Below are 24,782 nucleotides of genomic sequence, written 5' to 3'. Positions count from 1 at the left end.
TACATTTTAGAGGGCAGCTACGAAGGAAAGTTAAAGGAAGCCGGGAAATCTTTCTGCGTCTCCAGAGATTAGATTAGCTGTGCGGAACCTCTGTCCCGTTGACCTTTACGGGGCCGTGATCCAGGCAGAAGGAAGAGGCGCACCACCTTGCTGGGATTTAAGGTGGAGATTGACCAGGCAGTGTCGGTGCGTTAGAAATTGCACTGACACTTGGTTGCCCATGAGGCAGACCTGACTGCAGCCAGGTAGCTTGGCAGGCAACCTAACGTTTGGACCTTTCAAAGAACAGGTAAACAGGCTAAAACAAAAGAGCTCTTTATTTAAAACAAAAAAAAAAAACCCAAACCACAGGGCACTGCTGGCATCCCCGCCAGTCATCCTGGAATAGAAAGCCCCTGAGCTTGTGGGAATTTCAGCTTTTCAGGTACCGGGGCAGGCGAGGAAGGGCCTCTATTATAGAGAATACAGTAACAGAAAATCTGAGCTCATACCATAGGGTTGTGGAGTAAAAGCGTTTGACTTGGCAGAGGGCACGTTCAGGCAGCCAGCATTGGAGAGGAGGTCTGAGCAGATCAAGCACGCCCGGGAAGAGGCGGCGAAGAATGACCCCTGCGCTGGCTTATCCCACCTCGGTCGTCTGCTCGGCTGCGCGCTGAGCTGGGCAGCGGCTCCCAGGGTCGCAGGGGCCCCATTCAGCCATGATCGGAGGGTCCCACCGCAGGCAGAACCTGTTGGCTCTTTCCAGGTGAGTCCCCGTGTCCTGGGTTCAGAAAGGCTCTGAGCTGGGTGAGGGGTGATGGGAAGGCCATTCCGGGTCCTAGAGCTGAGCGTAAACTTTGAAATTGTCTCGTGCTCTGTTGATTTGAAAGCTTGCATGCAGGAGAGTGAAGTCGCCCTCAGAAAAACATGCGTGCGAGGGCGTTTATGGAAAGGGAAAAGGTGCACAAATAGTCCGTTTTTTATGGACAACGTGAGGGAGGATCTGTAAAGGAAGAGAATTGGAGAGAGATTTTACGGTCTGTAAGGCAGGGAAAGAGGTTGATTAAAAAAACAAACAAACCATTGATTATAAACTGAAAAACCCGTCCTTGTTTAGCTGCTGTCCCTCCGGAATGATCTGCGGTGCTTGGATCTGTGCTGGTGTTACCTAGGCCGTCCGCTTGGAACCTGGTCGTGAGGGTGGGGTCAGAGTTTCACGCCGGCGCGGTACACGCCGCGCACCGCGGTCACCTTCCTGATTCCCAACGGGAGGGGTCCCTGAGGAAGAACGACGCGGAGGAGACCCCCCCCCCCCAGCCATGACTGCTTTGGCAGCCCTAAGGAGGACTAATTGACTCTCCTTACATAATAAGATGTGAGCACCTCTTCTAATGCAGCCTCTCTGTAAGGCTCGGACCATGGCTTTATGTTTGGACACTGCTTTCAGCGTCCTTACAAAGGACGGGGAGGTGTATATAAGTGTTTGGATAAGTACAATAAATAAACAGCAGCTCGGTTTCTAACCTGCCCTCGCTTTCTTGGGTTGGTTTTTTTTTGTTTGTTTGTTTTTTGTTTTAAATTTAACTAAAACACAAAAGGCTAAAAATAAAAACCCTAAAAGGACAGCATCCCCATAAAACGGTTGGGGGTAATTTTCAGAAGGTTTTACGTGTGTAAATGGACTTTTGGAAATTGCCATGGTATATATGCCACTTTTACATATGCAGCTCACGCCGTAGCAGTTGAAAGAAGGATTGTCCAAGCTTTCAAACGTTTCCTAAACTTACACTAATCGACTTCCACTCTCTACTGCCTGGGAAGAGCGTTGCATAATATGGGGCCAGCACATGACAAAGAGCTTGCTCTCGTCACGGGAAGCCTGTAACTCTCTAACATTGACACAGCAAGAGCACAGCACCCTCCTGGCACATCCATGACCCTGCTTAGGAACTAAGGCCGAAATTTTAAACTGGACTCAGACCCGTAGAGGTTAGCCAGTGCAACGCCTTTAATTTAGGTGAAATGTTATGCAAAAATATAAGAAATAAATTACATTAAAGGAGTCCTAGGGATAAGAGCCAATAAGAAATCACTAATACCAGGAAACAGGCAAGCGAATATTCGGAAGCTCTATCTAGTGGTGCCTTTTTATTCTTAAGCGGGCTGGTTTATTAGTGCCCGTGTTTTGATACACAATAGCCCGTCCTCTGATGGTACTGTCCAGATGGTTCTGCTGTATTAATTCTGTAGCGATCCTGACTGCTGCGTGTCCCTCTGTGCGCCGCATGAGCTGCGCTGGCTTGATACAAAGGCACACGAATCAGCAAAGCGGCCCTCTCTCGCGGCTCCTCACCTCATCTTGGAGTCGCCTTGCTCCTTGGGCTGGCCCTCTGGTTTCCTGCCTTGGATTTGGCCCTCTCTCTTAGGGGGGCCTTCTTGCTTTGTGCATTCCTGTTTCTAATTCCTGCTTCACTTGTTTCTGTTTTTCTTAGCCCTTGTCCAGGTTTCTAGTTTGCTATTGTTCTTTGTATGGTCTATCTAGTGGCCTTCTTGGTCCTTGTTTGCATGTTGTGTGCTGCTTGTTTGGCCTTAGTCTTGTTAGTCTGGCCCCTGCCTTGCCTTGTACTCTGTTTCAGCTTTGTTCCGTCTGTCTGTCTGTCTCCTTTGGTGCATGCCCTGTTTCTTGATTCCTGTGGACACTTTCTAGTATCCCGTAGGCTGCTCTGCTTCATTGGCAGTGTCCTTCCGTGCCCTGAATCCCTGTGTTCCAGTGCACCTCCAGCTACGTCCAGCCAGCCACCAGAACTTAAGGATCCAACCCAAGGGGGCGGTAGCTGGTCAGGCGGAAGACCTTGCATTGCCCTGTTCAGGAGTCCTGTGCTGCTCCTGCCCTGGGCGTTACTTACCTATGACCATCGCTGTTCCTGTGTCCTGTCCTACCCCTGCTCTGGGGCTACCTAAAATCGGCCTGTGCAGCCATGACAAGTTTCTTGCTAAGGTTTTTCATGATGAACAGCACAGCAGCATCCCATTTTGCTTTTGGCTGTCTGACTGTGAAATGAACAAAGCCCATTCTTGGCCCGCTGAGCTCAGCCTATGCTCCAGAAACGCCTTTTTAAAATCAGTTCTAGAACACAAGCTTCTTGGTACAGGTATGACCTTCAGCTCTCACCTCTGGTTTTCAGGTCTGGGTCTTCAGGCCCACAGACAGATCTGCCGCCTTATAGGAGCCCCGCAATTAATATTTAAGAGAGAGATTTGTATACTTTTGGTCCGAGAGTTGGGTTAATTTGTGTATTTTGGTTACCCTGGAAACCAGATCTATTTGGCTCCAAATCTTCAGTGTTAGGCTGGTCCAGTCCTGAAGTTGCCCCAGTGTAACTGTGAATTTGTGTTCTAACTTTTCTCGTAAAGGAAGTGTAAGGGCGAGTCTGTAAGTACAATGGGGAGAAAGCAGGACTGGTATGGTAGATCCTCGATGATCCTCCGTGGAGGCCCATCTGGCCACCCTCCTCGCCTGTCCTTCTCCTCCATTAACTTCAGTAGCATCATCTTCTTAAGCAAGGGTCCCCAGACCTTTCAAGCGAAGGGCCACATAGGACTTATGGAATCACTGAGCGGGACAGGGGGGGGGGACTTGTTCCTCAGAGTTTGTTGAACTGGGGTGGGGTGGGAAAGAGAGAGAGGATCCCCTCCGTTGTTTGCTGAGAATGGGTGGTAGGGACCATGTCTGAACCTTCCAGTGATGTCAAATGCTGGGGAAGGGAGGCAGCAGGGTGCAGTGGTTCCAGCTGTTCTGCAAGGCTCAGCCCTGTCTGCATCTCTGTTTGACGTCTACATGTTGTTATTGGCTGGGGTTTGTACTGGTGGTTACAGAATCTATGTGGACGCTATGCGGTTCTTTGTCTCGGTCTCACCCGCACGGGCAGAGACCTTTGCTGAAGCTTCCATTTATCTCTCGGCAGTAAAACGATGGTGTTAAATTTACAGAAACCAAGTGGCCATTTTGCAGAGATTAAATACTGTTGCTATTTCTTCCTTTTTTTGCATTATTAGAACCTGTGATTGCACAAGTAGAAAGTAGGGGTGATTCTCCTTAAGAGCCTACATAACGCATGATCATATTAAAGTGACCGCCGGAGCTGGCTTCTTTAAATTGTGCCTGGGCCGACTTTTAAAGTCTTTATTGGGTCGCTTGGCATTTCAAGCAGTGGTCCAGTCATAATAGTCCTGTAATTCTGTTCCTATTGCTTGCCCAGTGCCCACCCGGCGGGCTGTCCAGATTCTGCACGTTCGATTTTGGCTTCCGATGTACGATGAAGTTGCTCCCGCATTGACGGGTTTGCGTTGGCTCTCCTGTTGAATGGGGAGGGGTAAATATAAGGTTGGTGCTGTGGTTCATGAGCCGCTCCGTAAGAATTCCCTGTCCTGGGTGACCTCATGCATTTGGAATCCTGCAGGGAGGTTAAGGTCGTCACAGAAGGGCCCGTTGGTCGTGCCGTCAGTTTGTCACGCTCGGCTGGCTGAGGCTGGGGGTTGGGACCTCTTCTTTGGACGTTGCTACCTGAGGCCCTGCATCTTGTCGCGTGCGTTAGGGAAATGTTAGAGGTTTTTCTTTCGGCGGGCGTTTGCGGAGTCTGATTTTGGCACGTCTTGGACTTTACTGTGAGCCTGACTTCCGACTTCAGTTTTATGGACCTGGGTCTATGTATTACGTATTTCTTTCACTTTGTAACCTGGGGTGAACAATAAGTGAGTGTGCAGAGGTGTAGGGCGGATGGGGGTCAGTCATGCTAGGTCTAGATTTCTCCAAAGCTGGCAGCCCTGCTGCACCCTAGCAACCTTGTCCCCGGCCCCCAGCTCTTCCCCCAACATCTGCCCATCTAGGGAAGCAGCGAGCAGGGAGGGTGGCTGGATGGAGGTTTGTCCCTCGCGCCCGCCTGTGCACTCCCCACCTCTCGCTCCCCCTCTCTTGCAGCACGCCGGATGTGAGGCGTGCGCAGACCAACAGGTTAGTTCCTCTAATCCAGGGAAGGCACTCTTGGGCTTGGCATCTGGGTTGTAATAATGAGGATTTCTGTGCACTGCGTCTCCAAAGGCTGTATCCATGGGGGGACGCTGGCCACGGCTCGGAGGTAGTTTGTCACTCAGCACTCATGCAAGCTGCGGAAATTGTTAACTCTGGATCTGGTCAAGGTGGCTTTAAAAAGGGGCTTGGCCAGGTCCCTGGAAGAAAAGTCCATAAACAATCATTTGCCAGGTGGACTTGAGGAAAACCACCGCTTATCCCTGGGAAGTGAGTAAGAGGAACGAGATCTGCCGGATTGGAAGCAGGGTGCTGGGCTTGATGGTCGGACCCAGCACCCTGCTTACATGCAAAGTTTACCGTAGAAAAAGTGTTTGCCAATGTCCGCTGGTATTTGAAGAAAGCTTCAAAATTAAACTTTCTCTTTGAAAACTGATGCAGAGTCCCCCAGTAAAAGGTATGCACACAATCTGGCTCCATGCGGACAACGTGAAAATCCTCCCCCACACACAGATATTTGTTGCCGCCAGCCTAGAATGAAGAGCTGCTTGTGGAGCAGTCCCTCTAAGGCCCCCAACTGCGAAGCTGCAGCTTTCTGACATCCCCTGCGACCGCATCGATCGGAATTTGGTCACAAGGTTTAGCTGATAAGCAGGGCAGACGTCCTTGCCTCGTCCCTTGGGTAAATAGTGAGAGCTGTGGCCTGGTCAGTCCAGAGGGAACCGGCAGAAAACGAGCACCACCGTGTTGAAAGGTTCGTAAGCAAGAGAACATTGGTTCTTTTTTTTTTTGTCTCATAGCTCCTCCTCCTTTCTCCAGGGAATTGAAGCCGGCGCTGGGCTTCCTGAAGACACGATCCCCCTCTGTTGTAATAAATCCCCTTCTTCTCCCACACTTCCTTGTCCGGTCACTGCAGCAAAGTTCCTGGGGCTGGGAGCCGTGCATCGGAGCCTTCTTCCTGAACCTTGTGGCATGGGGGCTCTAACTCTGGCCACCAGCTGTCACTGTTGTTGATGCCCGTGACAATCCCAGGCCAGTGAACGTTGGAGGAGAAGTCCATTAATGGCTATTAATCAAGTTTACTTGGGGAATAGCCCCTGCTATTAATTGCATCAGTAGCATGGGGTCTTCTTAGTGTTTGGGTAATTGCCAGGTTCTTGTGGCCTGGTTTTGGCCTCTGTTGGAAACAGGATGCTGGGCTTGATGGACCCTTGGTCTGACCCAGCATGGCAATTTCTTATGTTCATCCCCAGTCCTGGCCAACCCAGGGTTCAGAAGACCCTACCCGGGAATGAAAGCGGGAGCCTTCTGCATGGAGGTGCCCAGCACTGCCACTGAGCCGGCCTTGTCTCATCTTTAATGAACGCATCTCCGGGGAATTTCTAGGATTCACAAATTTTGGTTTTCTGTATCCTTAAATCTGTCAGCAGCTGAGCCACCTAGACGCAAGCAGAGCTAGAATCGCTCGCTCTCGTTAGTTACGATGCGTCGTCCCAACCCTGACGTCTGACTTGAGAAACGAAAGTACCGGATGGAACAAAACCAGCCAATGAAACGAAAACCCCTCAAACCTATAAATGCCAAAGCTAGTTTGTCAGGAATGACCCAGCTGGAACGGCTTCATCCTGGCGCGCTTGCTTATTTACTCTCACGCTTCATACTGCCCGCCTAGTAAGCTCAGGGCGGTGTGCAACATAAAAACCATGGGAAAATGTATGTTCCAGTAATCATAAGACATATCAAAGACGAAACGTCTTCCAGATCCCGCAGTCCGGACTTGATTGAAAGAAAGAGTCTGCTCTTCCCAAGTGAATCATTCTGGCATTTTGCAGGTAATTTTTAAAGGAGCTACACAGTGTAGTAAATGAAACATTAGCACACAAATTTTCAAAAGCCCATTAAAGTGCACTTATGCACATAAAACCCATCGACAATTCAATAGCAACTTTCAAAAGCCCACTTCCATGGGTAAAGTGCATTTAAGCATGTAAAACCCAGTTTTAAACGTGTAGATGCTTCTGAAAATTACCCCCTTTATGTCGGATGCTTCAGGTGCTACATCTGTTGTGCCAGGGTGACCTGCTGTGGCCTAAATAAGACCTCCTCCCATCCTGAACCCTCCACTGCCCCTGGTCTGTCGAGCGGCGTCAAAAAAACGGGAATGGGTACAGGGTTCCCAGATAACTCCAGTCCTGGTTTTACACAACAGACATTCTTATTTTCCTAAGAGGGCCACACGTGCCATAGATTATAACCTGGTCTGGATTAACCAAAAGAGAGAGAGAGAGGCGGCTGCAGATTTCGGCAGCAGACCTTCCGCTGGCACTGCCTTGGTGATGAAGGAGAGCCAGCCGTGGCTGAGGAAACGCAGGCCTCTCACCGCCGCCCCGCGGTTGGCCGGAGGCGACCGGCTAACTTGTGCTCAGCAGCCAAACTCGCGCCTCCTGCGGCCTTGCTGGCAGGGAGAGACGAGCTCCAAAGATCGACTCTGCTGGGCTCCCCAGTCTGCCTTTCAGCTGCTCTGAATTGCCCATATCGGTTTAGTTTTGTTTTTGGTTTTTTTTTTTCTCTCAGTTCTTGGAAAGGGAGATTTGGCGCCTCCATTGGGGTCTCCAGATGGCTTCGGTGATTTCTCACAGTCGTAGATCTGAATTCCTGAAGAAAAATGGGGAAGCTCCCAATCAATGCATACAGGAGGGAATGGCCCGGGACTGGCTCGACCTGTCCCTGCTGACCTGCAGCCAGCTGGCACCCCTGCTGCCTCCCTGCAATAAGAGACTAATTACTAACACTTAATAGTGCTAGGCAGCGATTCCTGACTGGACTCGCATGGTCCGGATATCGTCACAGTTGTTAATGCAATTGGATAGCGGTTGGATGAAGCCCGGCTTCTTGCCGTTTCCATGCGATAAATAATTCAGCGCGCTCACGCAGGCCTCCACGGTGCAGAACCAGGCGCTAGCTGCGGACGCTTGCTTCTCGCCGAGCTTTCACAGAACAGAGCGAAAGCAGCCCAGGATGGGAAGGACGTCGGCGTGGGCAGGGGACAGGTATGCCGCGGCTTGGCCTCCCGTCGCAGGGTTAATGCTGCTCTGAATCATCCCTTGTGCTTTTTCCTTTCAGCTGCTTACCTGCCCCCGGGGTTTTGCTGATAAGATTATAAGGTGACTCTTGTTTTGGTGATTGAGGAGCACCAGACGGGGCACGGCAGGTGATTCACTGGTCTGGGTCACAGCCTCGGTTTTCATTTTCCTCTCTGCAAACAGACCAGGAGGCTTTCAAATACAAAATGTCATTAAAGGGGCAGGTTCGCTGACTTAGGGTGCTATTTTTGCGACGTTACCATGGCTAATTTGCCTGATCCCTAAAGCACGGGCGCAGTCTGCAAATCTGTAATTTCACGTTTTTCCTTGGGCAAACCGGCGTGAAAACCTCCTGTGCCCCTACTCAGCGCCTCCATCCCGTTGCGTGCCCCTTACCCCTCATAGATTTTCCCGTAAACCTCCCCCGATCCGTTCTAACTCCCTCATATTTGGGTCCACGCCCCGCCTGCCAGGAGGCTTGGGGGGGTTTCTCTCCCGCCAGCCGCAGCAGCGTCAGCTTCAAAATGGCGGAGCCTCGGCGATGAAGGAAAAGGGGGCGCGGGAATTAACGGGAGGCGAGATTTAAAGCTCAGTAAAGGAAGGAGGAATCCCCTGACGTACGATCAATAAAGGTGACGCTCGCCACGTCAAGCGGAAAGCGAGCCTGGCCAGCAAAGCTTTTAGAAAGGAAGAGAAAATGGCGACGACGTAATCTCTTAGCCCAGCAGGAAGAACACCCCGCAAAGAGCCTTCAAACTTACGTCCATGCGCAGCGGTTATTCTCAGCCACACGTGCGCGCACATGAAAAGTCCACCGAAGGCCGCAGAACCCATGACGGGGAATGTCTGGCGGGTAGTGTGGGGTTTCCCCGCGTGCGTCGCTCCCGCTGTACCCATCCTCCCACCCAAAGACCCTTTGCCTTCACCTCAGGTAGGAGGAGACTGCCTCGCGAGCAGTTTTCTCTTAACATTGGTTGGGAAGTCGTGCAATAATGGTAATTATGCGCGGGGCCGCTCTCCTTACCTTGTTGCTGTGTTTCGCAGGACCGGAGAGCGCGCCGGCTCCAGGTGTTTTCTGCCACATAATGCTTACCGCTGTGTTTCACCCGAGGTAGAGCCGGCGGAGGGCGTTGCGTCTGCAGGGGCTGCACTCTTAGGAGTCCGTTTTCTAGGCCGCTGAGCCTCTGCTGCTGACTTGGTGGCGCCGCTGAATGTATCCCGCTCTCTGGCTGGCTGAGGCAGATGGCGCTGAGTGACGGTCATTCAGAGGTCATTTAGATGGCTAACTCACAAGTTACCCGTCTAAAGGGCACGTTTTGCCATGTTCAGCCACTTATCGGTAACTCGTCGTATGGCTGCAATTTAGCCGGACAGAAAGAGGCTTTCTGAGGGGATTTCTGAGAGGCTTTTAGTTATCTGGCTGGCTCTATCTGGTTAAGCAACTTGGATAACTTTAGAGCTACTTCAGAGCAGATCTAAAGTTATTCGACCTTGTTTGGCCAGGTAGCTCTTCACGTATCCGGATATCTTCAAAAGATAGGCGGGTAAGTAATTCTGTAAAAATAAGTCATTTGCGGGCCAGCGGCCTGACGCCCACCCCACCATCCTATTGTGTTCAGATTGGCCCCCGACTCCTCCCCCCTGTACGCAGATTGCCCCCTACCTCCTGCGGCCCCGTTTTTGTAATGCAGGTTTCCCTTAGCTGCTCACCAGAAACCCTGCCAGGAGAGAGGTCGGAGCAGAAGGGGGCTGGGAGAGCAGGGAAGAGGCTGCCTCGCTCCCTGCACGGCGGGGGGGTTACAGGAATGACGTTTTCTCTAAATGTTTACTGTGCTGCTTACCAGGACATCATGTGAAGATACCCAGATAAGTAGAGAGCTGTCGTAGAACTTAAAAACCTAACCTAGCCACTTACATGTATGTAGCCGGGTAACTTTGGCCAAGTGTAATCAGAGAGAAGTGTCTGCTGCTGAATATTTGGAGTAAGTTATCTGGCTGACTTGTCCACCAAACGATCTGTTGAATATGGACCTCTTACTATTTAGCTTGGGATCAGGCAGAGAGAATATGTAATATTCTTAGAGGCATAAAACCCCAATTATTTATTTATTTATTTAGTTAGTTAGGTTTTTTTATATACCGGCATTCATGAACAGGTCACATCATGCTGGTTTACATACAAATGAGGGGTGCAAAGAACAGTAGAACTAAACTGGTGCAAAGGGGAAGCAGTTACAAAAAACCAGGGGTGGAATAACTGGGATAGAGAAAGAAGAGGAACAGTGGGGAGTAAAAGAATTGTATGGGGATAATAAATAACTTAATGAATATTTACAGTCACATTCTTACAGGAGTTGGAGGTTGTTATGAGTTATCCGGGAAGGCTTGTTGGAAAAGCCAGGTCTTCGGTCTTTTGCGGAAAGTTGGTAGGCAGGGTTCTAATTATCAGTGCTGTATCAGGCTCCCAATTACCTGGGAGCCTGATACAGCACTCGGGCTGTGTTTAAGAGCCTTAGCTCTTTGTCCAGATGTGACTGTAACTGGGCTGGAATTTGCACTGGGAAGCGTTGCCAGATGCCTGGGGAGGTGGAGCTGGGCCCCTCTGAAACGGACGTCTTCAGTGCTGTCTTCCTTTGAAATGCATTCGAATTAGAGAAGCTTTAAGGATGCTGATGGTTAATGTCGTAGAAAAGCTATTCGCATCATTAAGAAAACAAAACAAAGAAAAATCTCGACCCCCTACAAGTGCGTTGGGCAAACGTTTCAGTCCCCTGCTAGCATGGTAAGCAATTCCTGGAAGCAGGAATCCCGCAGCAGATGCAAGCGTTGTAAAGAATGCACCCCCAGGATGGACCAGCGGGGCTGCAGTTTTCGGTGCCTGCTGATAACGAGGATTTATAACGCATACTTCTGAGGGGGCTGAGGACTAGCCTCTGCGTGCTTCCTGACGCCGGCACGCAGCAGCAGGCACCTCCGTGAGCATCTTCCTTGGCAGGCTGGGTTTCATCTGCCCTCATCACTCTGTGACTACGTTAATTTCTCCTGGGGCTGGCTGGGGATTCTGCGGAGGATCTAGGGCACGCTCACGCCTGGCTGACTCTCTCACTGTGATAATGAGGCTGCATGAGCAGGAGGTAGACACATTTGGGACTCCGGGGAGCTGTAGGTGAAGGCTCATGGCTGAGCCCATGCATACCATAGGACTGGGTTGGCTTGTTTCTTACGACATGGAGCCAGGAAGCCTGCGATGGCTCCCCACATCCTTGGAGGTGTATCCCCCACCTCACCCCTGTTCTTCGGGGCTTCTGACTGGTAAATACGGACCTGCCTTCTAGACATGGGATGCAGCAAGCTCGTCCAGGACAAATCTGTACGTTATCGCCATCAGCATGAGAGAGCTTCTTTGCAAGAACCCAAGGTGTCCTTGATAAAGAGGTACTGGCAGAGAAAGTATCTTTGGCGACTTCAGGGCATTTATTTATTCTTCACGTTACGCCTTTAATCAATGACATCAAAGCCTGAGAGTTCTGTGCCCGCCCCTCACCCCCATGCTTCCTGTTCTGACTACTGTGCCGCTTGACGTTGGCTTCTTGGACCCTGTTCGTGTTGTGTGTCTGCTTTTGCCTTTGGTAAATGCTGATGGCCAATGCTGTGCACACGCATAGAAATTTATACAGAGAATCAGGGCTGGAGAGATACCCCAAGAGGTCGCCCACCACCTGCCACCAGACTCAAAATATCCCTTGGTGGTGTTAACAGAATGTGAGAAAATATTGTTAAATCATTTACCAGTTGTCACATGCACTAGACGAATGATTTAATTTGCTGTTTGAAGATTTCTGATTAAAATATGAAGAAATACTGCCACCTCCACAGGAGACACATAGTGATCCTCTCGTTACCGATGTCCTGGCGGCAGACACCTTTGTTTGCAATAGACTGTACAAGATTACTTTCAGAGATATCTCTGTGTCACCCAGCAGTGGTTCTGAAGGGGAAAGGGACAACAGAACTTGAATGTAACTCCTTTTCCCTGTACGTACCCGGATCAGTCCAGGACAGCTGGGTTTTGCCTCCCCACCAGCAGATGGAGACAGAAGAAGACTTCGCGGACTCTGTCCTATACCCCTGAGGTGCCACCTAGTGTCTGCCAGTATTCTTCTGTCTCCAGCAGATGGTGGAGGTGCAAAGCCTAGTGTCTCTCGGTGCTGCTAAGTTTTAGGGGTAGTTTGGTCTCCATAGCTTAGTACTGCTTTTTGGTTTGTTAGGGGATCTTGGTCAGGGTTCCTTTAAATTTAAAAAAAAAAAGAAAAAGAAGATTTCTGCATCAGAAGGCAAGTAGTGCACAGCGTCTCGCCTCCCAGGGGGGGTTGTCAGGTCCTGGTGGGACCATCCCCCCTGGTAATCGAGGCTGCAGAGCAGAGGGTTGGGGACCCTACATCTGCCGTGGCTCAGGGTGATGCCAGGGGTCTCGGCCACTCACTCTTGGCCAGCCTGACTTTTTTCAGGTAAATCAAAATTTAAACACATTTTCTAAATTCTTTTCAAAACTTGCCTGGAGTTAGAGCTTTGGGGGCTGGTATCCAGCCAGCACCCCTCCCATTCCCTTTTGGTGGGGGAAGCTCTCGCCTGTGGTCCGTTCCTTTCTGCATGTGCCGTTAGCTGCCGTACCCCAAGGGGTGAGATTTTGGGGGCAAAGCAGGAAGAACAAGGCTCTGGGTGTTCGATTAAATGTTTACTGACTCTTTAGCATTTAAAGAAAAGCCCATTTTTTCATAAAGATGAATGTAAGGCTGACTGCTGGAGGAGAAAGGTGCTTTTTTCTCTGCTGGGGCAGTGTCCTGTATCTCAGGTAACTGGGGTAAAGCTCGCAAAACTTTCACAGCAGGCAGAATGGGAATCCTGTTGGAGGGGCCCCCTCTCGACAGTTTATTCACGGTCACCCAGCCTGTCCTGGTCCCGTAAGGTGGAGATTCGATTGGATCCTCCTTTCCCTATGTTGGCACTGGCGGCTTCTTGCAGGAAAGGTCTGTATAACGTGGGAACCAGGCTAGGCCAGCTCAGGGGCCCTTGTGGGGGGAGGGGTGGGTCAAAAACCTCCCCACAAAACGGTCGCTGGTGCTTGCCCCGTCTATGGAATAGATTAGGGATCACAGCTCTTGTCCTTTGTGGACGAAGGGAGCCTTCTCGAAAGGGTGCCAGGTTTTGGTAGTCATCCCTTCTGGAAAAAAATCAGGATACATCCTGGCCATCAGAAATCTCACGCTGTGGTCCTGCCAGTGGTGCTCGGCTCACCTAGGGAGCAGAGCGAGGCTCCCAGGTCTTCAGCACCTCCACAGGAGTCCCAAACGGGGATCCGGCAAAAATCTCTCCCTGTATCCTCTCTGCTCGTTGTTAAAGCAGAATGACTACACGGGATGTTAAAATGGCTTCACTGCGTAGGATCGGGCAACCGATCCCAGCCCTGCAGGTTGGAGGGGGCTGTAAGGGTTCTAAGCAGGGAGCTAGGGCCATCTAGTGGCTGATCCAGGGGGCACCACTGTACGTTGTGACCAGAGTCATTGGCTGCAGAGTGGGATAAAATATGCTCCCTTGTAGTACAGTAGGTGCCTACCTCGGAATCCACCCCAATACCACATGTTGATCACGTGGGGAAAAATGGAGACCTTTCACTCTCACTCCTTCAGTGGCAAATGCAGAAAGCTTTTGGTGTAACCCTGCGGTAAATCAGAACATAATGCTGCCTACAGATAGCTACGAGTGTGACTGTGAATACTCTTCTGACTGCTGCATTTCCCACTGAGTTCTTTTTGTTCTCCAAATAATACTTGCATGCTTATAGGAAAGACGAGCAGAACCTCCTCCTGATTGTCTAATGCCAAGTAGTTTGCTCCGGTAGCAATTAACGTAAAAAAAAAAAAGTACTGTTCAGTAAGTAAATTTATCTAAATAAAACTGTAAGCCATTACCGATTTGGCAACTTGCACAAGCCCAGGTCCTGATTTACGAAGGGTTCTCTCCCATTCTGTGTCTGTGGCAACAACGAGGCCTCGCGTTCGGGGGTTTTCCGATCGGTCCCATTGCCGTCCATCAGATCTGTCTTTAAGACCATGCTTTCCTGGTTCATGCTGCTTTCATTCCTTGCTTGGAGCTTACGGCTCGGGCACTCTGTGCTGATCATTTGTAAAGTAGTAACTTTAATGTACTTGGAAATATTTTGGCCTTTCTGCGCCTTTCATTAGGCGTTCTCCTGTGTGATAAGATGAGTTTGCTGGCGCCGTTCTCTCTCATAATCCCTGCTTCAAATTGTAAAGATAAAGTAAGAAGAGAACTGAAGTTCATACAAGGGGTAGCCCTGGGCTCTGAATCATCGGGGAGAGCCTGAACTAGTCTGCCTCGCTAATTAACATTTCTATAGCGCTACTTGAGGTATCTAGTGTTGTTCAAACACAGTCTAACACAAACATACAGGTCAACAGACAGTGGTTAAAACTAGAAGGCAGACAATCAGGCTTAAGATTTAAAAGCAGCCTCAAAAAGATGGGGTTTAGATAGGTTTTAAACAGAAGTGGAAGATGACTCCCAAGGTTACGGGCTGAGGGGACCATCAGCATGAGAAAGGTGGGCTTGGGGAGAAGGACATGGAGCTCGGTCTTGGCCATGTTGAGTTTAAGGTAGTGGTGGAACATTCAGGCAGCAATGTCAGACAAGCCGGCTTTCTTTGTGCCTGTTATGATCGTAGAGTTTGATTTCTTGGAAAAAAAGGGAGATGATTAGTTTACTCAGACAGTGGGATGAGAGGGTGGCCTCTGTGACAAATTCAACAGCGTGAAGGCAGCAGGAAACCTGGGCCCCATATCCTGTGAACGCTGGGGTAGGGAAGAAAAGCACGCTTACATTCAAATTAGATGGTAGCCTCTGCCCCCACCCGGGTCCTGGCCACAGGCTCACAGAGAGGCTCATGGCCAAGGGCAGGCCCCATGACCTCCCAGGGTTCCCTCAGGGGTGGAGAAGAGGGGCCTCTTCTGCTCATCAGCTCATTGTTCAAAATAAAAGTTCTTTATTGGCACCGATGGCAGGAACAAAGTCCCAAACAATGATACACTCCACCAAAGGTGAGGGCATCAACAGCAGCACGAAGCCCAAGAATCGCAGAGAAATAAATCTCAGTCACTTTCAGCAGCAGTAACAAGTGCCCTCCCAAGCAGGTCAGCTCTTGGGGCAGGAACTCCCCTAAAACCTAGGTACTGAGAAGCAAGACCTGCTTCTCCAGGGTCTGTCTAGCAGCTCTAGGGTTGATGGTTTTTTTTTTGTCTTAAACGTCTGTGTTGCAGAATATCCTGCGAGAGAAATGATGATGATGAGGAAGAAGCCGCCAGAGAGCGCCGTCGCCGGGCTCGGCAGGAGAGGCTGCGCTTACAGAGGGAGGAAGACGGGGAAGGCCCCGTCACGGAGAAAGCAGAAGTTAATGCCCAAAACAGGTAAATCTCTCAGCCCTCATAAAATGGCAAGCGCCCGCTCTCCCGGCACGCGCACAGGCCACTCTCCTGTGCGTGCGATTCAATATTTAAATGAGGGCCCGCGGTAAAAAAAAAAGGCGCTAGGTTCTCTAGCGCGTCCCTAGCACCTCTTTTTTGACAGGAGCACCGGCTGTCAGAGAGTTTGACAGCGGACACTAAATTTTGCTGGCGTCGGTCCTCGAGCCCGCTGACAGCCACAGGTTTGGAAATCGGACGCCAGCAAAATTGAGCGTCCGGTTTTCAAGCCGTGGGCTGATTTTTAAATTTTTAATTTTTTCAATTATTTTTTACTTTTGGGACTTCCGACTTAATATCGCCATGATATTAAGTCGGAGGGTGCACAGAAAAGCAGTTTTTATTGCTTTTCTGTGCACTTTCCCGGTGCCTGAAGAAATTAGCGCCTACCTTTGGGTAGGCGCTAATTTCTGAAAGTAAAATGTGCGGCTTGGCTGCACATTTTACTTACTGAATCGCGCAGGAATAACTAATAGGGCCATCAACATGTATTTGCATGTTGCGAGCGCTATTAGTTTCGGGGGGGGGTTGGATGCGCGTTTTTGACCCCTTACTGAATAAGGGGTAAAGCTAGCACGTTGAAAATGCGCATCCAAACGCGGGCTAACAGTGCTGTACTGTATCGGCCTGTAAGTGAGATGTGATCAACTCAGATATGGGGTATGCCTCAACTAACTGTCCTTCAAATGAGGTTTGCATGCACCTGGAGGACTGGTATTTGAACTGTTTAGAGCCTGTGACACTTACAGATTTGTCAGTTTCCCAATCCCGTGTGCTAAACGCTCCATGGAATATTATTTCATCAGAATGTTGTACTGGAGCTCCTCTGTGTGCCTGGTCTTTGATTAACTTGCATTCTCCTATGACAGCAGGATGTTAGTCCCCACAAGTGACGACATCAGATGCAGCCCGGCACGGAAAACTTTACGCAACGGTCCCCCTTCAGCCTCTTCTTTTCCACGGAGCATCGTCTCACGGTTGTGAGGCTCTGCTTCTTCGCAGTGTTTTCTTTTTCAAAATCTCTTGTCTGCGCTGGGGTCCCCTTTCTCCCTGCCTGGTAGGCGCAGTAAGCTTTATTTCCCTTCTTTGCGGTCGATTCCCGCTGTGTCTTGCTTTCGGTGTCTGCTGGGCAGCGACCGCTCGACTGGTACTTTTTGCTATGGGTTTTCACCGGTGCCTCCATCACGGACCTGCATGATGTTTGTACCCTCTGCCTGGGGGCATCGCATGATGTCCGGGGGGGGGGGGGGGGGGTGTTGTTTTTGCGACCAGATGACCCGCAAAGGCTGAAGCACCCGGTCAGACAAGATGGAAAACCGCTTCGGTTGCAAAAAATCTGAGCCTTCAACTCAGCATCAGGAGCGTCGACTCCAAGAGGCCGCGGGGAACTGATGGACACCGAGCCCTTGCTGTTGACGCCCCCTCTGGAGACAGGGGCGGAAGATCAGCTGTCATCGGTGACTTCAAGCTCCGGGACGTTGGAATCGTCTCCATCCTCCTCGGCACCAGGGGAAGTCACAAAAGCATCGTCACTGGTCACCATCTTTGCATGGCACAGGGCTCAGGTCGGCACTGGCACCAGCTGTAATGACCCTGAAGCGACCCCCATGGAGAGGAGGGCATTGACCTCCATCGAACCTGGGAGTCCCAGGCTTTCCCCATCAATGCCGGTGCCAGGCTCTGATCTCCCTCGGGGCTCGGAGGGAGATCTGGTGATGCCTCCTCCCTCCTCTGTCCATTCTGTCCAAGATGAGTTGGATAGTAGGGTGTAATTGGCGGTGATCTGAGCTCTTCAGGGCATCGAGCTGCTGGCCTCATCAGTACTTCTACTGGCACTGCTGCTGGAGTGCCTCGATGTCCTTCTTGGAATCCTCCCTATGCAGCCGCTGCCGGTACCCAGAGGTCCATCGATGCCCCCGCAGCTACCATTGCCTCCTCCGTCCCATTGGGGGTTCCTCCGAGATGGAGGGCCTGGTGCAGCCCGCAGCACCACCGAGGCCCTTGGTTCCACGACTGGCATTCCCTAATCCAGTTCCAGGGGCCTCAGTATCTACGGTGCCCTCTGTGCCCAAACTGAAGGGCCAGGGCAGGGGTCGTCCACTGGTTTCTCTGGGTGATCTCAGTGAAGAAGATACCTCAGAGCCCTCATCTGATGATTCCAGGGATATTTTCCCTCAGACCCGCCTCCTCCAGGGGAGCGGTGCCGGTCCCAGCCTGAAGACTCTTAACCTTTGCAGGATTTGTCTGGGCCATGGCAGAAACTATTCCGTTCCAGTTTCCCAGTTCATTGATACCCCTAAGGAAGTGGTAGCTGTTCCCATTCATGACATCTTCAAAACACTACTCCTTAGAATTTGGGAACACCCCATCTCTGTTTCTCCGATAAACAGGAAGGCGGACGAGGTCTATCTGATGCAGCAGGCCTAGGGGTTTGAGAGGTACCAACTCCCACATAAGTCTACGTTCAAGAAGACCAAGTGTTTCCGTACCTATGCCTCCGCTCCTCCGGCCCGAGAGCATAGAGCGCTAGATGCCCTGGGCAGGACAGTATTCCAGGGCTCCATGCTGATTGCCCATATTGCTTCCTACCAGTTATATGTAACGTAGTATTCTGGGAACCTCTGGAAATAAGTCCAGGAGTTGAACGAGCGTCTGCCTCAGCAGCAATAGGACGCGTTTATGGCTCTTGTCCAGCAAGGCTTGGAATGTGGCAAGCCCAAGGTGTGCTCCATCTACAACGTCTTCGACACATCTGTTAGGATGGCAGCGGCTGGCATTGTGCCCGCAGGATGACCTGGCTCCAAGCTTTGGATCTCTGGCTGGAGGTCAAGGAGAAGCTCATGGACCTCCCGTGCGCTGGCGAGAACCTTTTCGGTGATAGTCAAAGGTGCTATGGCTCAATTGAAGGATCTGGCACAATCACTATGGGGCACTTGCTAGATCCCCTCAATAATATACAATCCAACACATTTAGGGAATCCCAAGAAATATAACCATGAATTTTCAGTATCTGTCTCAATTCAAGAATCTTTATATCCTTTATTATACATCTCACATGAACATGTTATTAAATTACATTTTATAACAATTAAATACATGTTTTACATTGTGATACACACATATTTCTGATGATAACACCATATTCAACAGTGCATATATATCAACCACTATATTCCTCACCACACATACACAATTTTAAATATGCCCGGTCCGGACCAGATCCAATAATGCAACTCCAACCCTAACCCCCTAATATCACACATTCACATGCATACACCATTCATTCATCTTAAAACCATATACCCCATAAAAATATCCTAATGCCCTTAATATCTACATCCAATGATATACTGTAATACTTCAAAGTTACAATTGAACATTGTTAGTCATTCTCCTGCTGAGATATATCAGTCACCCTGGTTCTTTTCAATCATTATTTTAACATGAAACACCTCCACCTTAAGTTCTTTTCAATAATTATTTTAGCGCCAGTCACCCCAACAAGGCACCTCGTTTCACCCCTATTTGGGCTTCCTCAGGGGATTCTTGCTGTATTTCACAATTTCACTCGTACATCGTTCTTAATGAAGTAGATATCATATCCACCTTTTTCTAATGTTGGGCACCCCTCGTCCGGACCAAACTACATGCTGATACATCCAAACATTTCCGGTGTGTTGATGTGTGTTGATGTGTGTTGAGGTGTGTTGATTGTTATTGTTATTGTTCAATGTTCTATGTACAAAACCCCGGTCTAACCTCCCAGACCAGGGCAACCTTTTCGTTACTTGTAAACCGGAATGATTTGTATTGCATACAGGAATTCCGGTATATAAAAATTAAAAATAAATAAATAAATAAATAAATGTGGCCGTTCACTGTGTGTTCCAATAGTCAACCGAACCACCGACAAAAGTCTTAAACTTTTCTGGACAGAAACTCCAAATCTGCATCAACAAATGCTAGCTTTTTCACTAATCAACAAACTTGTTCACCGCCGCTTTCCAACATCGATCTGCTCAGTATCTCGTCATTCCCGTGGTGTCAGAAGTCAATTGAAGGATCACCATGAGCCCCTCCAGCAACTGTCGGCCAGTACATTGGACCCACCGTCCTCTGCCAGGAAATCCTCGCAACTGGGCTCACCCCTGCTGAGCCCCGCTACAGGGTTTTGACTGGCTGCAAGAGGGCATAAGCCAATCGGCCATACCCTCGAAGCCAGACCCTCTGGTCAGAGGCTGGCTGCGGTTCTTTGTGGACCACTTGCCCTGTGTCACCTCAGACTAGTGGGTCCTTTCCATCGTTCGTAGAGGGTATTGACTCAACTTTCTAGGTGTTCCCATGGACACTCCCTCATGCCCCTCTTGGGGTCAATCCTCACATCAGGAAATCCTCTTGACAGAGCTTTCCGCCCTCATAACAGCTGGAGCAGTCAAACCTGTCCCATTGGGGCAGCAGGGGAGGGGGTTCTATTCTTGCTATTTCCTGATTCCAAAATGAACAAGGGGACTCCGCCCTATTCTGAATGGTCTCTCTGGGCACCCTGATTCCCCTCCTGCAAGGAGGGGAATGGCTTTGCTCCCTTGTTCCCAAGGACACCCACATCAAAATCTTCCCCAGCCACAAGAAGTACCTTCAGTTTGTCATGCGCAAGAGGCATTTTCAATACAGGGTGTTGCCGTTCGGCCTAGCCTCGGCCCCCCCGTATCTTCACCAAGTACCTGGCAGTGGTGGGAGCGCACCTCCGCCATCTAGGGGTGCAGATGTTCCCCTACTTGGACAACTGGCTGGTCAGGAGCCCTTTGGTTTGTCATCAACTACCCGAAGTCCCATCTGACCCCTTCGCTGCAGTTGAGCTTCATCGGCACCTGGCTGGACATGGCTCAGGCCAGAGACTATCTCCCCTGCGATCAGGTGCTTGCATTGGCATCCCTTGCGAATCTGGTTTGCCGGAGCTGGCTGGTTTCCGCCCGCATCATGCTTTGCCTTCTGGGTCACATGGTGGCCATTGTCCATGTTATACCTTTGGCTTGCTGCTTGCTTGCGTATGCACAGGGCTCAGTGGAATCTGTGGTCCCAGTGGCAGGAAGCTACCCAGAACCTTCACATGCGCATCCGTGTTACTCCGCCTCTCCAGACCTCCTTGTCTCGGTGGGAGAGCCTGCCCAATTTGGAACAGGGGGTTTCTTTCTAGTCTCCCCCTTCCCAGATTGTACTCACCATGGATGCGTCGATCCTGGGGTGGGGTGCCCATGTGGAGGGCCTCGCAGGTCCTGTGGTCTGCTCAGGAAGTTCAGTGCCAAATCAAATTCTTGGAGCTTTGAGCGATTCATTTTCACTTTGGGCATACTAGGATCACTTGTCCAACAAGGCGGTCTTGATCCAGACCGACAACCAGGTGGCAATGTGGTACATCAACAAACAAGGAGGTACAGGATTGTTCCTCCTGTGTCAGGAAGCAGTTCAGATTTGGTCATGGACTTGGTCTCAGGGCTTGCTGCTCCAAGGCATGTACCTTGCGGGGATGGAGAATGTGCTGGCGGACCACCTCAGTGGGCCTTACGAACCCCACGAGTGGTCCCTGAATCTGGTGACGTCGGACCAGATCTTCTGCCTCTGTGGAACCCCAGACATGGATCTCTTCGCCTCCCCCTGCAAAAGCAAGGTGAAACAGTTCTGCTCCCTGTACAGGGGGGACAGGAAACTAGCCATTGGGTCAGAGGCCTCCTGTACGCATATCCTCCGCTTCCTCTGGTGATGAAGACTCTCCTGAAGCTCCAGCAAGACAGTGGGGACCATGATCCTCATAGCCCCTCATTGGCCGAGGCAGATTTGGTTCCCGCTCCTGCAGGATCTTTCTATCAGGGACCCGATCAGTCTGGGGACTTCCCCCAACCTTGTCACTCAAGATCAGGGCAGGCTGTGCCATCCCAACCTCAGGCCATTGTCCCTAATGGCCTGGATGTTGAGAGGCTAATCTTGCGGCCCCTTGCCCTGTCATATGATGTCTTGGGTCCTGATAGCCTCCAGGAAGCCTTCCACCAGGAAATCTTATGGCCTGAAGTGGAGGAGGTTTGCGTTGTGGTGTGAGAGTCACGGGTTGGATCCGTTCTCCTGCTATACACAGAAACTGCTTGACTATTTGCTGCACCTGTCGGCTGCTAGCTTAAAAACCATCAAGGTATACCCGAGTGCCATCGGTACCTACCATCAGGAAGTTGATGGTTTGCCCATCTCTGTGCAATCCATAGTGGGGCACTTTATGTGAGCTCTGCTTCATTTAAAGCCTCCTCTGCGTCCTCCTGCTGTATCCTGAGACCTTAATGTGGTGTTGGCTCAACTCATGAAGGATCCTTTCGAGCCACTGCGCACCTGTGATCTGAAGGTCATGTTTTTGGTCGCAGTCACTTCGGTACACAGGGTCAATGAGCTTCAGGCATTGGTGACGTACCCACCATACACGAAGTTCTTTCGTGATAGGATGGTTCTCCGTATACAACCTAAGTTCCTGCCTAAGTTGGTGACGGAGTTCCATCTGAACCAGTCAATCGTCCTGCCCACCTTTTTCCCCCAGGCCTAATTTGCACTAGGGCGGATGGGCACTGCACAGCTTGGATTGCAAGAGAGCCGTGGCCTTCTACCTGGGAGTTGCGGTTGCCAAGCAAACCTTGACTAACTGGCTGGCGGATTGCATTTCCTTCTGCTATGTGCAAGCGGGACTGGAGCTTGGGGGCCATGTTAAGGCTCATGGTGGCTTCGGTGGCCCACCTGGGATGGTCCCCGTGTCTGAGACCTGCAAGGCGGTGACGTGGAGTTCCCTCCACACTTTAACTGCTCTCTACTGTTTGGACAGGGATGGCCGACACAATAGCAGCTTCAGCCAGTCTGTCCTCCAGAATCTCTTTCAGCTGTAGAACCCAACTCTTCCTGCCTAGGGCCCTTTTTTCAGGTTCAGGATGATGCCCTCTGTTGTGCCCATTGGCACCTGGTTGGGTGCATGTTGATCTGGTTTGTATTTGGGAACAGCCTACAGCTAGGGATTCACCCATTGTGAGGACTACCATCCTATTTGTCCTAGGAGAAAGCAGAGTTGCTTACCTGTAACTGGTGTTCTCAGAGGCCAGCAGGAGGTTAGTCTTCAGGAAACCCACCCGCCACCTCACAGAGATGGGTTTCTTCTCCTTTTATTGTTTTATTTTTTTGTAATTCTCTGTTACGAGACTGAAGGGGGACCCCGCGTGGATGCATGGATAGTGGCATGCTGGGCATGCTCAGTGTGCTAGTCAGAGTTTCTAGAAACTTTGAAATAAGTTTTCCGTGCTGGGCTCTATCTGATGATGACACCCATGTGTGAGGACTGACTTCCTGCTCTTCTATGAGAACACCTGATACAGGTAAGCAACTCTGCTGTCTTTTTTTTTTTCATGTTTATATAGTGTGACAGAAGAGGTTACCCAAACTACAAGCAAAACTATTGAAGGCTCAGCAGATGAGGAAGCTGCTTTGTTGGATAGACTGGCAAAAAGGGAGGAAAGACGCCAAAGACGTCTACAGGAAGCCTTAGAACGCCAAAGAGAATTAGACCCGACAATAACAGATGAGACTTTATCATTACCCAAGAGAAGCCAGAATAACGAGATAGAAGAAAACGAGACTGCAGTGAAAGATGAGAAGGCAGTTACCCGCCGAAGCCAATATGAATTTGAGGAGACTGAAACTGTGACCAAGTCATCCCAGAAAAATGATTGGAGGCAAGAAGAGGAGAAGAAGGAAGACATTTATGATGCCAAGGAAGAGGAAAAGGCAGAACCAACAATCGGCGAGGAAAATCAGGTAGAAATGACACTGGAAATAAAAAGTCTCAACTTACAGCAAGAGGTGATGATCGAAGTAAATAAAGAGAAGAACGATGAGGCAGAGGAGAAGGAAGGAGAGAAGGAACGGGAAAGGATAGCGGCAGAAGAGAGGGAACGGGAAAGGATTGAGGCTGAAGAGAGGAGAGCAGCAGAAGAGAGGGAACGGGAAAAGATCGAGGCAGAGGAGAAGAGAGTGGCAGAAGAGAGGGAACGGGAAAGGATCGAGGCAGAAGAGAAGAGAGCGGCAGAAGAGAGGGAACGGGAAAGGATTGAGGCAGAAGAGAAAAGAGCAGCAGAGCAGAGGGAACGGGAGAGGATTGAGGCAGAGGAGAAGAGAGCAGCAGAACAGAGAGAAAAGGAAAGGATTGAGGCAGAGAGAAGAGCAGCAGAAGAGAGGGAACGGGAAAAGATTAAGGCAGAGGAGAAAAAAGCAGCAGAAGAGAAGGAAAGAAAAAAAGCAGAAGAGAAAAGAGCAGCAGAAGAAAAGGAAAGGAAAAAAGCAGAAGAGAAAAAAGCGGCAGAAGAGAGGGAAAGGAAAAAAGCAGAAGAGAAAAAAGCGGCAGAAGAGAGGGAAAGGAGAAAAGCAGAAGAGAAAAGAGCAGCTGAAGAAAAGGCTAAGTTAGAAGCGAAAAAGAAAGAGGAAAAAATAAAGACAGAAGAAAAAAAAGAAAAGAAGGTAGAAGACAAACAGGTAAAAGAGAAGAAAGCCCAAGAGGATAGAGGCCAGCCAACCTTCTTAAGGAAGCAGGTACAGTAAAGCCTCCCGCACCGAGTCACAGGCACCTGGGTTTTGCTGGAAATGTAATGCATTCAAATTTTGGACTGCAATTCACTCACTCTCTCTTCTTGCATGTTGTTCTGCTAAACGTTTATTTCTTTTTGCTGAAGGGCTGGCTTCTGCTTGCTAAATTCTATTGGCATGGCATTGCAAAAGAGCCGCTCTTACGTCCCGCATCCTTCTAGGTCAACATCTTTGCACGTTTAGAGCCCTGCATAGGTAACTGCCTTGGTTTTTATATCGCAAAGTTATTTAGAAACGGGCACAAGGGATTGGGTCTTCTGCTCCACGGCATACAAGGAGTTAAAGTGTGTAGCTCACAAAGAATTAGCCTTGTGGCAGAGCATGAATGCTCAGTGAGATGCGTAGTGAGCACTGCAGCATCCTGGAGTTTGGTGAACAGCACAGCAGCACCTGGATGACTGATTGCAAACAGCACAGTAGCGATTGTGTGTCGGTGAACAGCACAGCTGCACCTGGGTGATTAACCGAACAGCACAGCAGCACTTAATAGCAAGTAAACAC

General features: G+C 50.1%; 1 protein-coding gene across 4 annotated transcripts in view; it reads left to right on the top strand.

Moving 5' to 3' along the window:
- The first annotated feature begins 573 nt into the window (after positions 1–573).
- Positions 574–24,782, top strand: part of LOC115089199 (non-muscle caldesmon-like) — a 64,243-nt gene continuing 40,034 nt past the window's right edge. For 3 of the 4 annotated variants that reach the window (XR_003856026.1, XR_003856025.1, XM_029597249.1), the window contains exons 1-3: positions 574–745; positions 15,423–15,569; positions 23,060–24,227. Coding sequence is in view for 2 of the 4 variants with exons in the window: in XM_029597249.1 (XP_029453109.1) it covers positions 699–745; positions 15,423–15,569; positions 23,060–24,227 (1,362 nt within the window). In the remaining 2 variants the exon portion in view is untranslated. The remainder of the gene's footprint in view (positions 746–15,422; positions 15,570–23,059; positions 24,228–24,782) is intronic. The other variant, XM_029597250.1, reaches the window with a different exon arrangement.

Source organism: Rhinatrema bivittatum, chromosome 4 (genome assembly GCF_901001135.1).
Source record: "Rhinatrema bivittatum chromosome 4, aRhiBiv1.1, whole genome shotgun sequence".
NCBI classification, from domain to species: Eukaryota; Metazoa; Chordata; class Amphibia; order Gymnophiona; family Rhinatrematidae; genus Rhinatrema; species Rhinatrema bivittatum.
The sequence above is the reverse complement of the archived record's forward strand: the minus strand, read 5'-3'. Positions and strand labels throughout refer to the sequence as shown.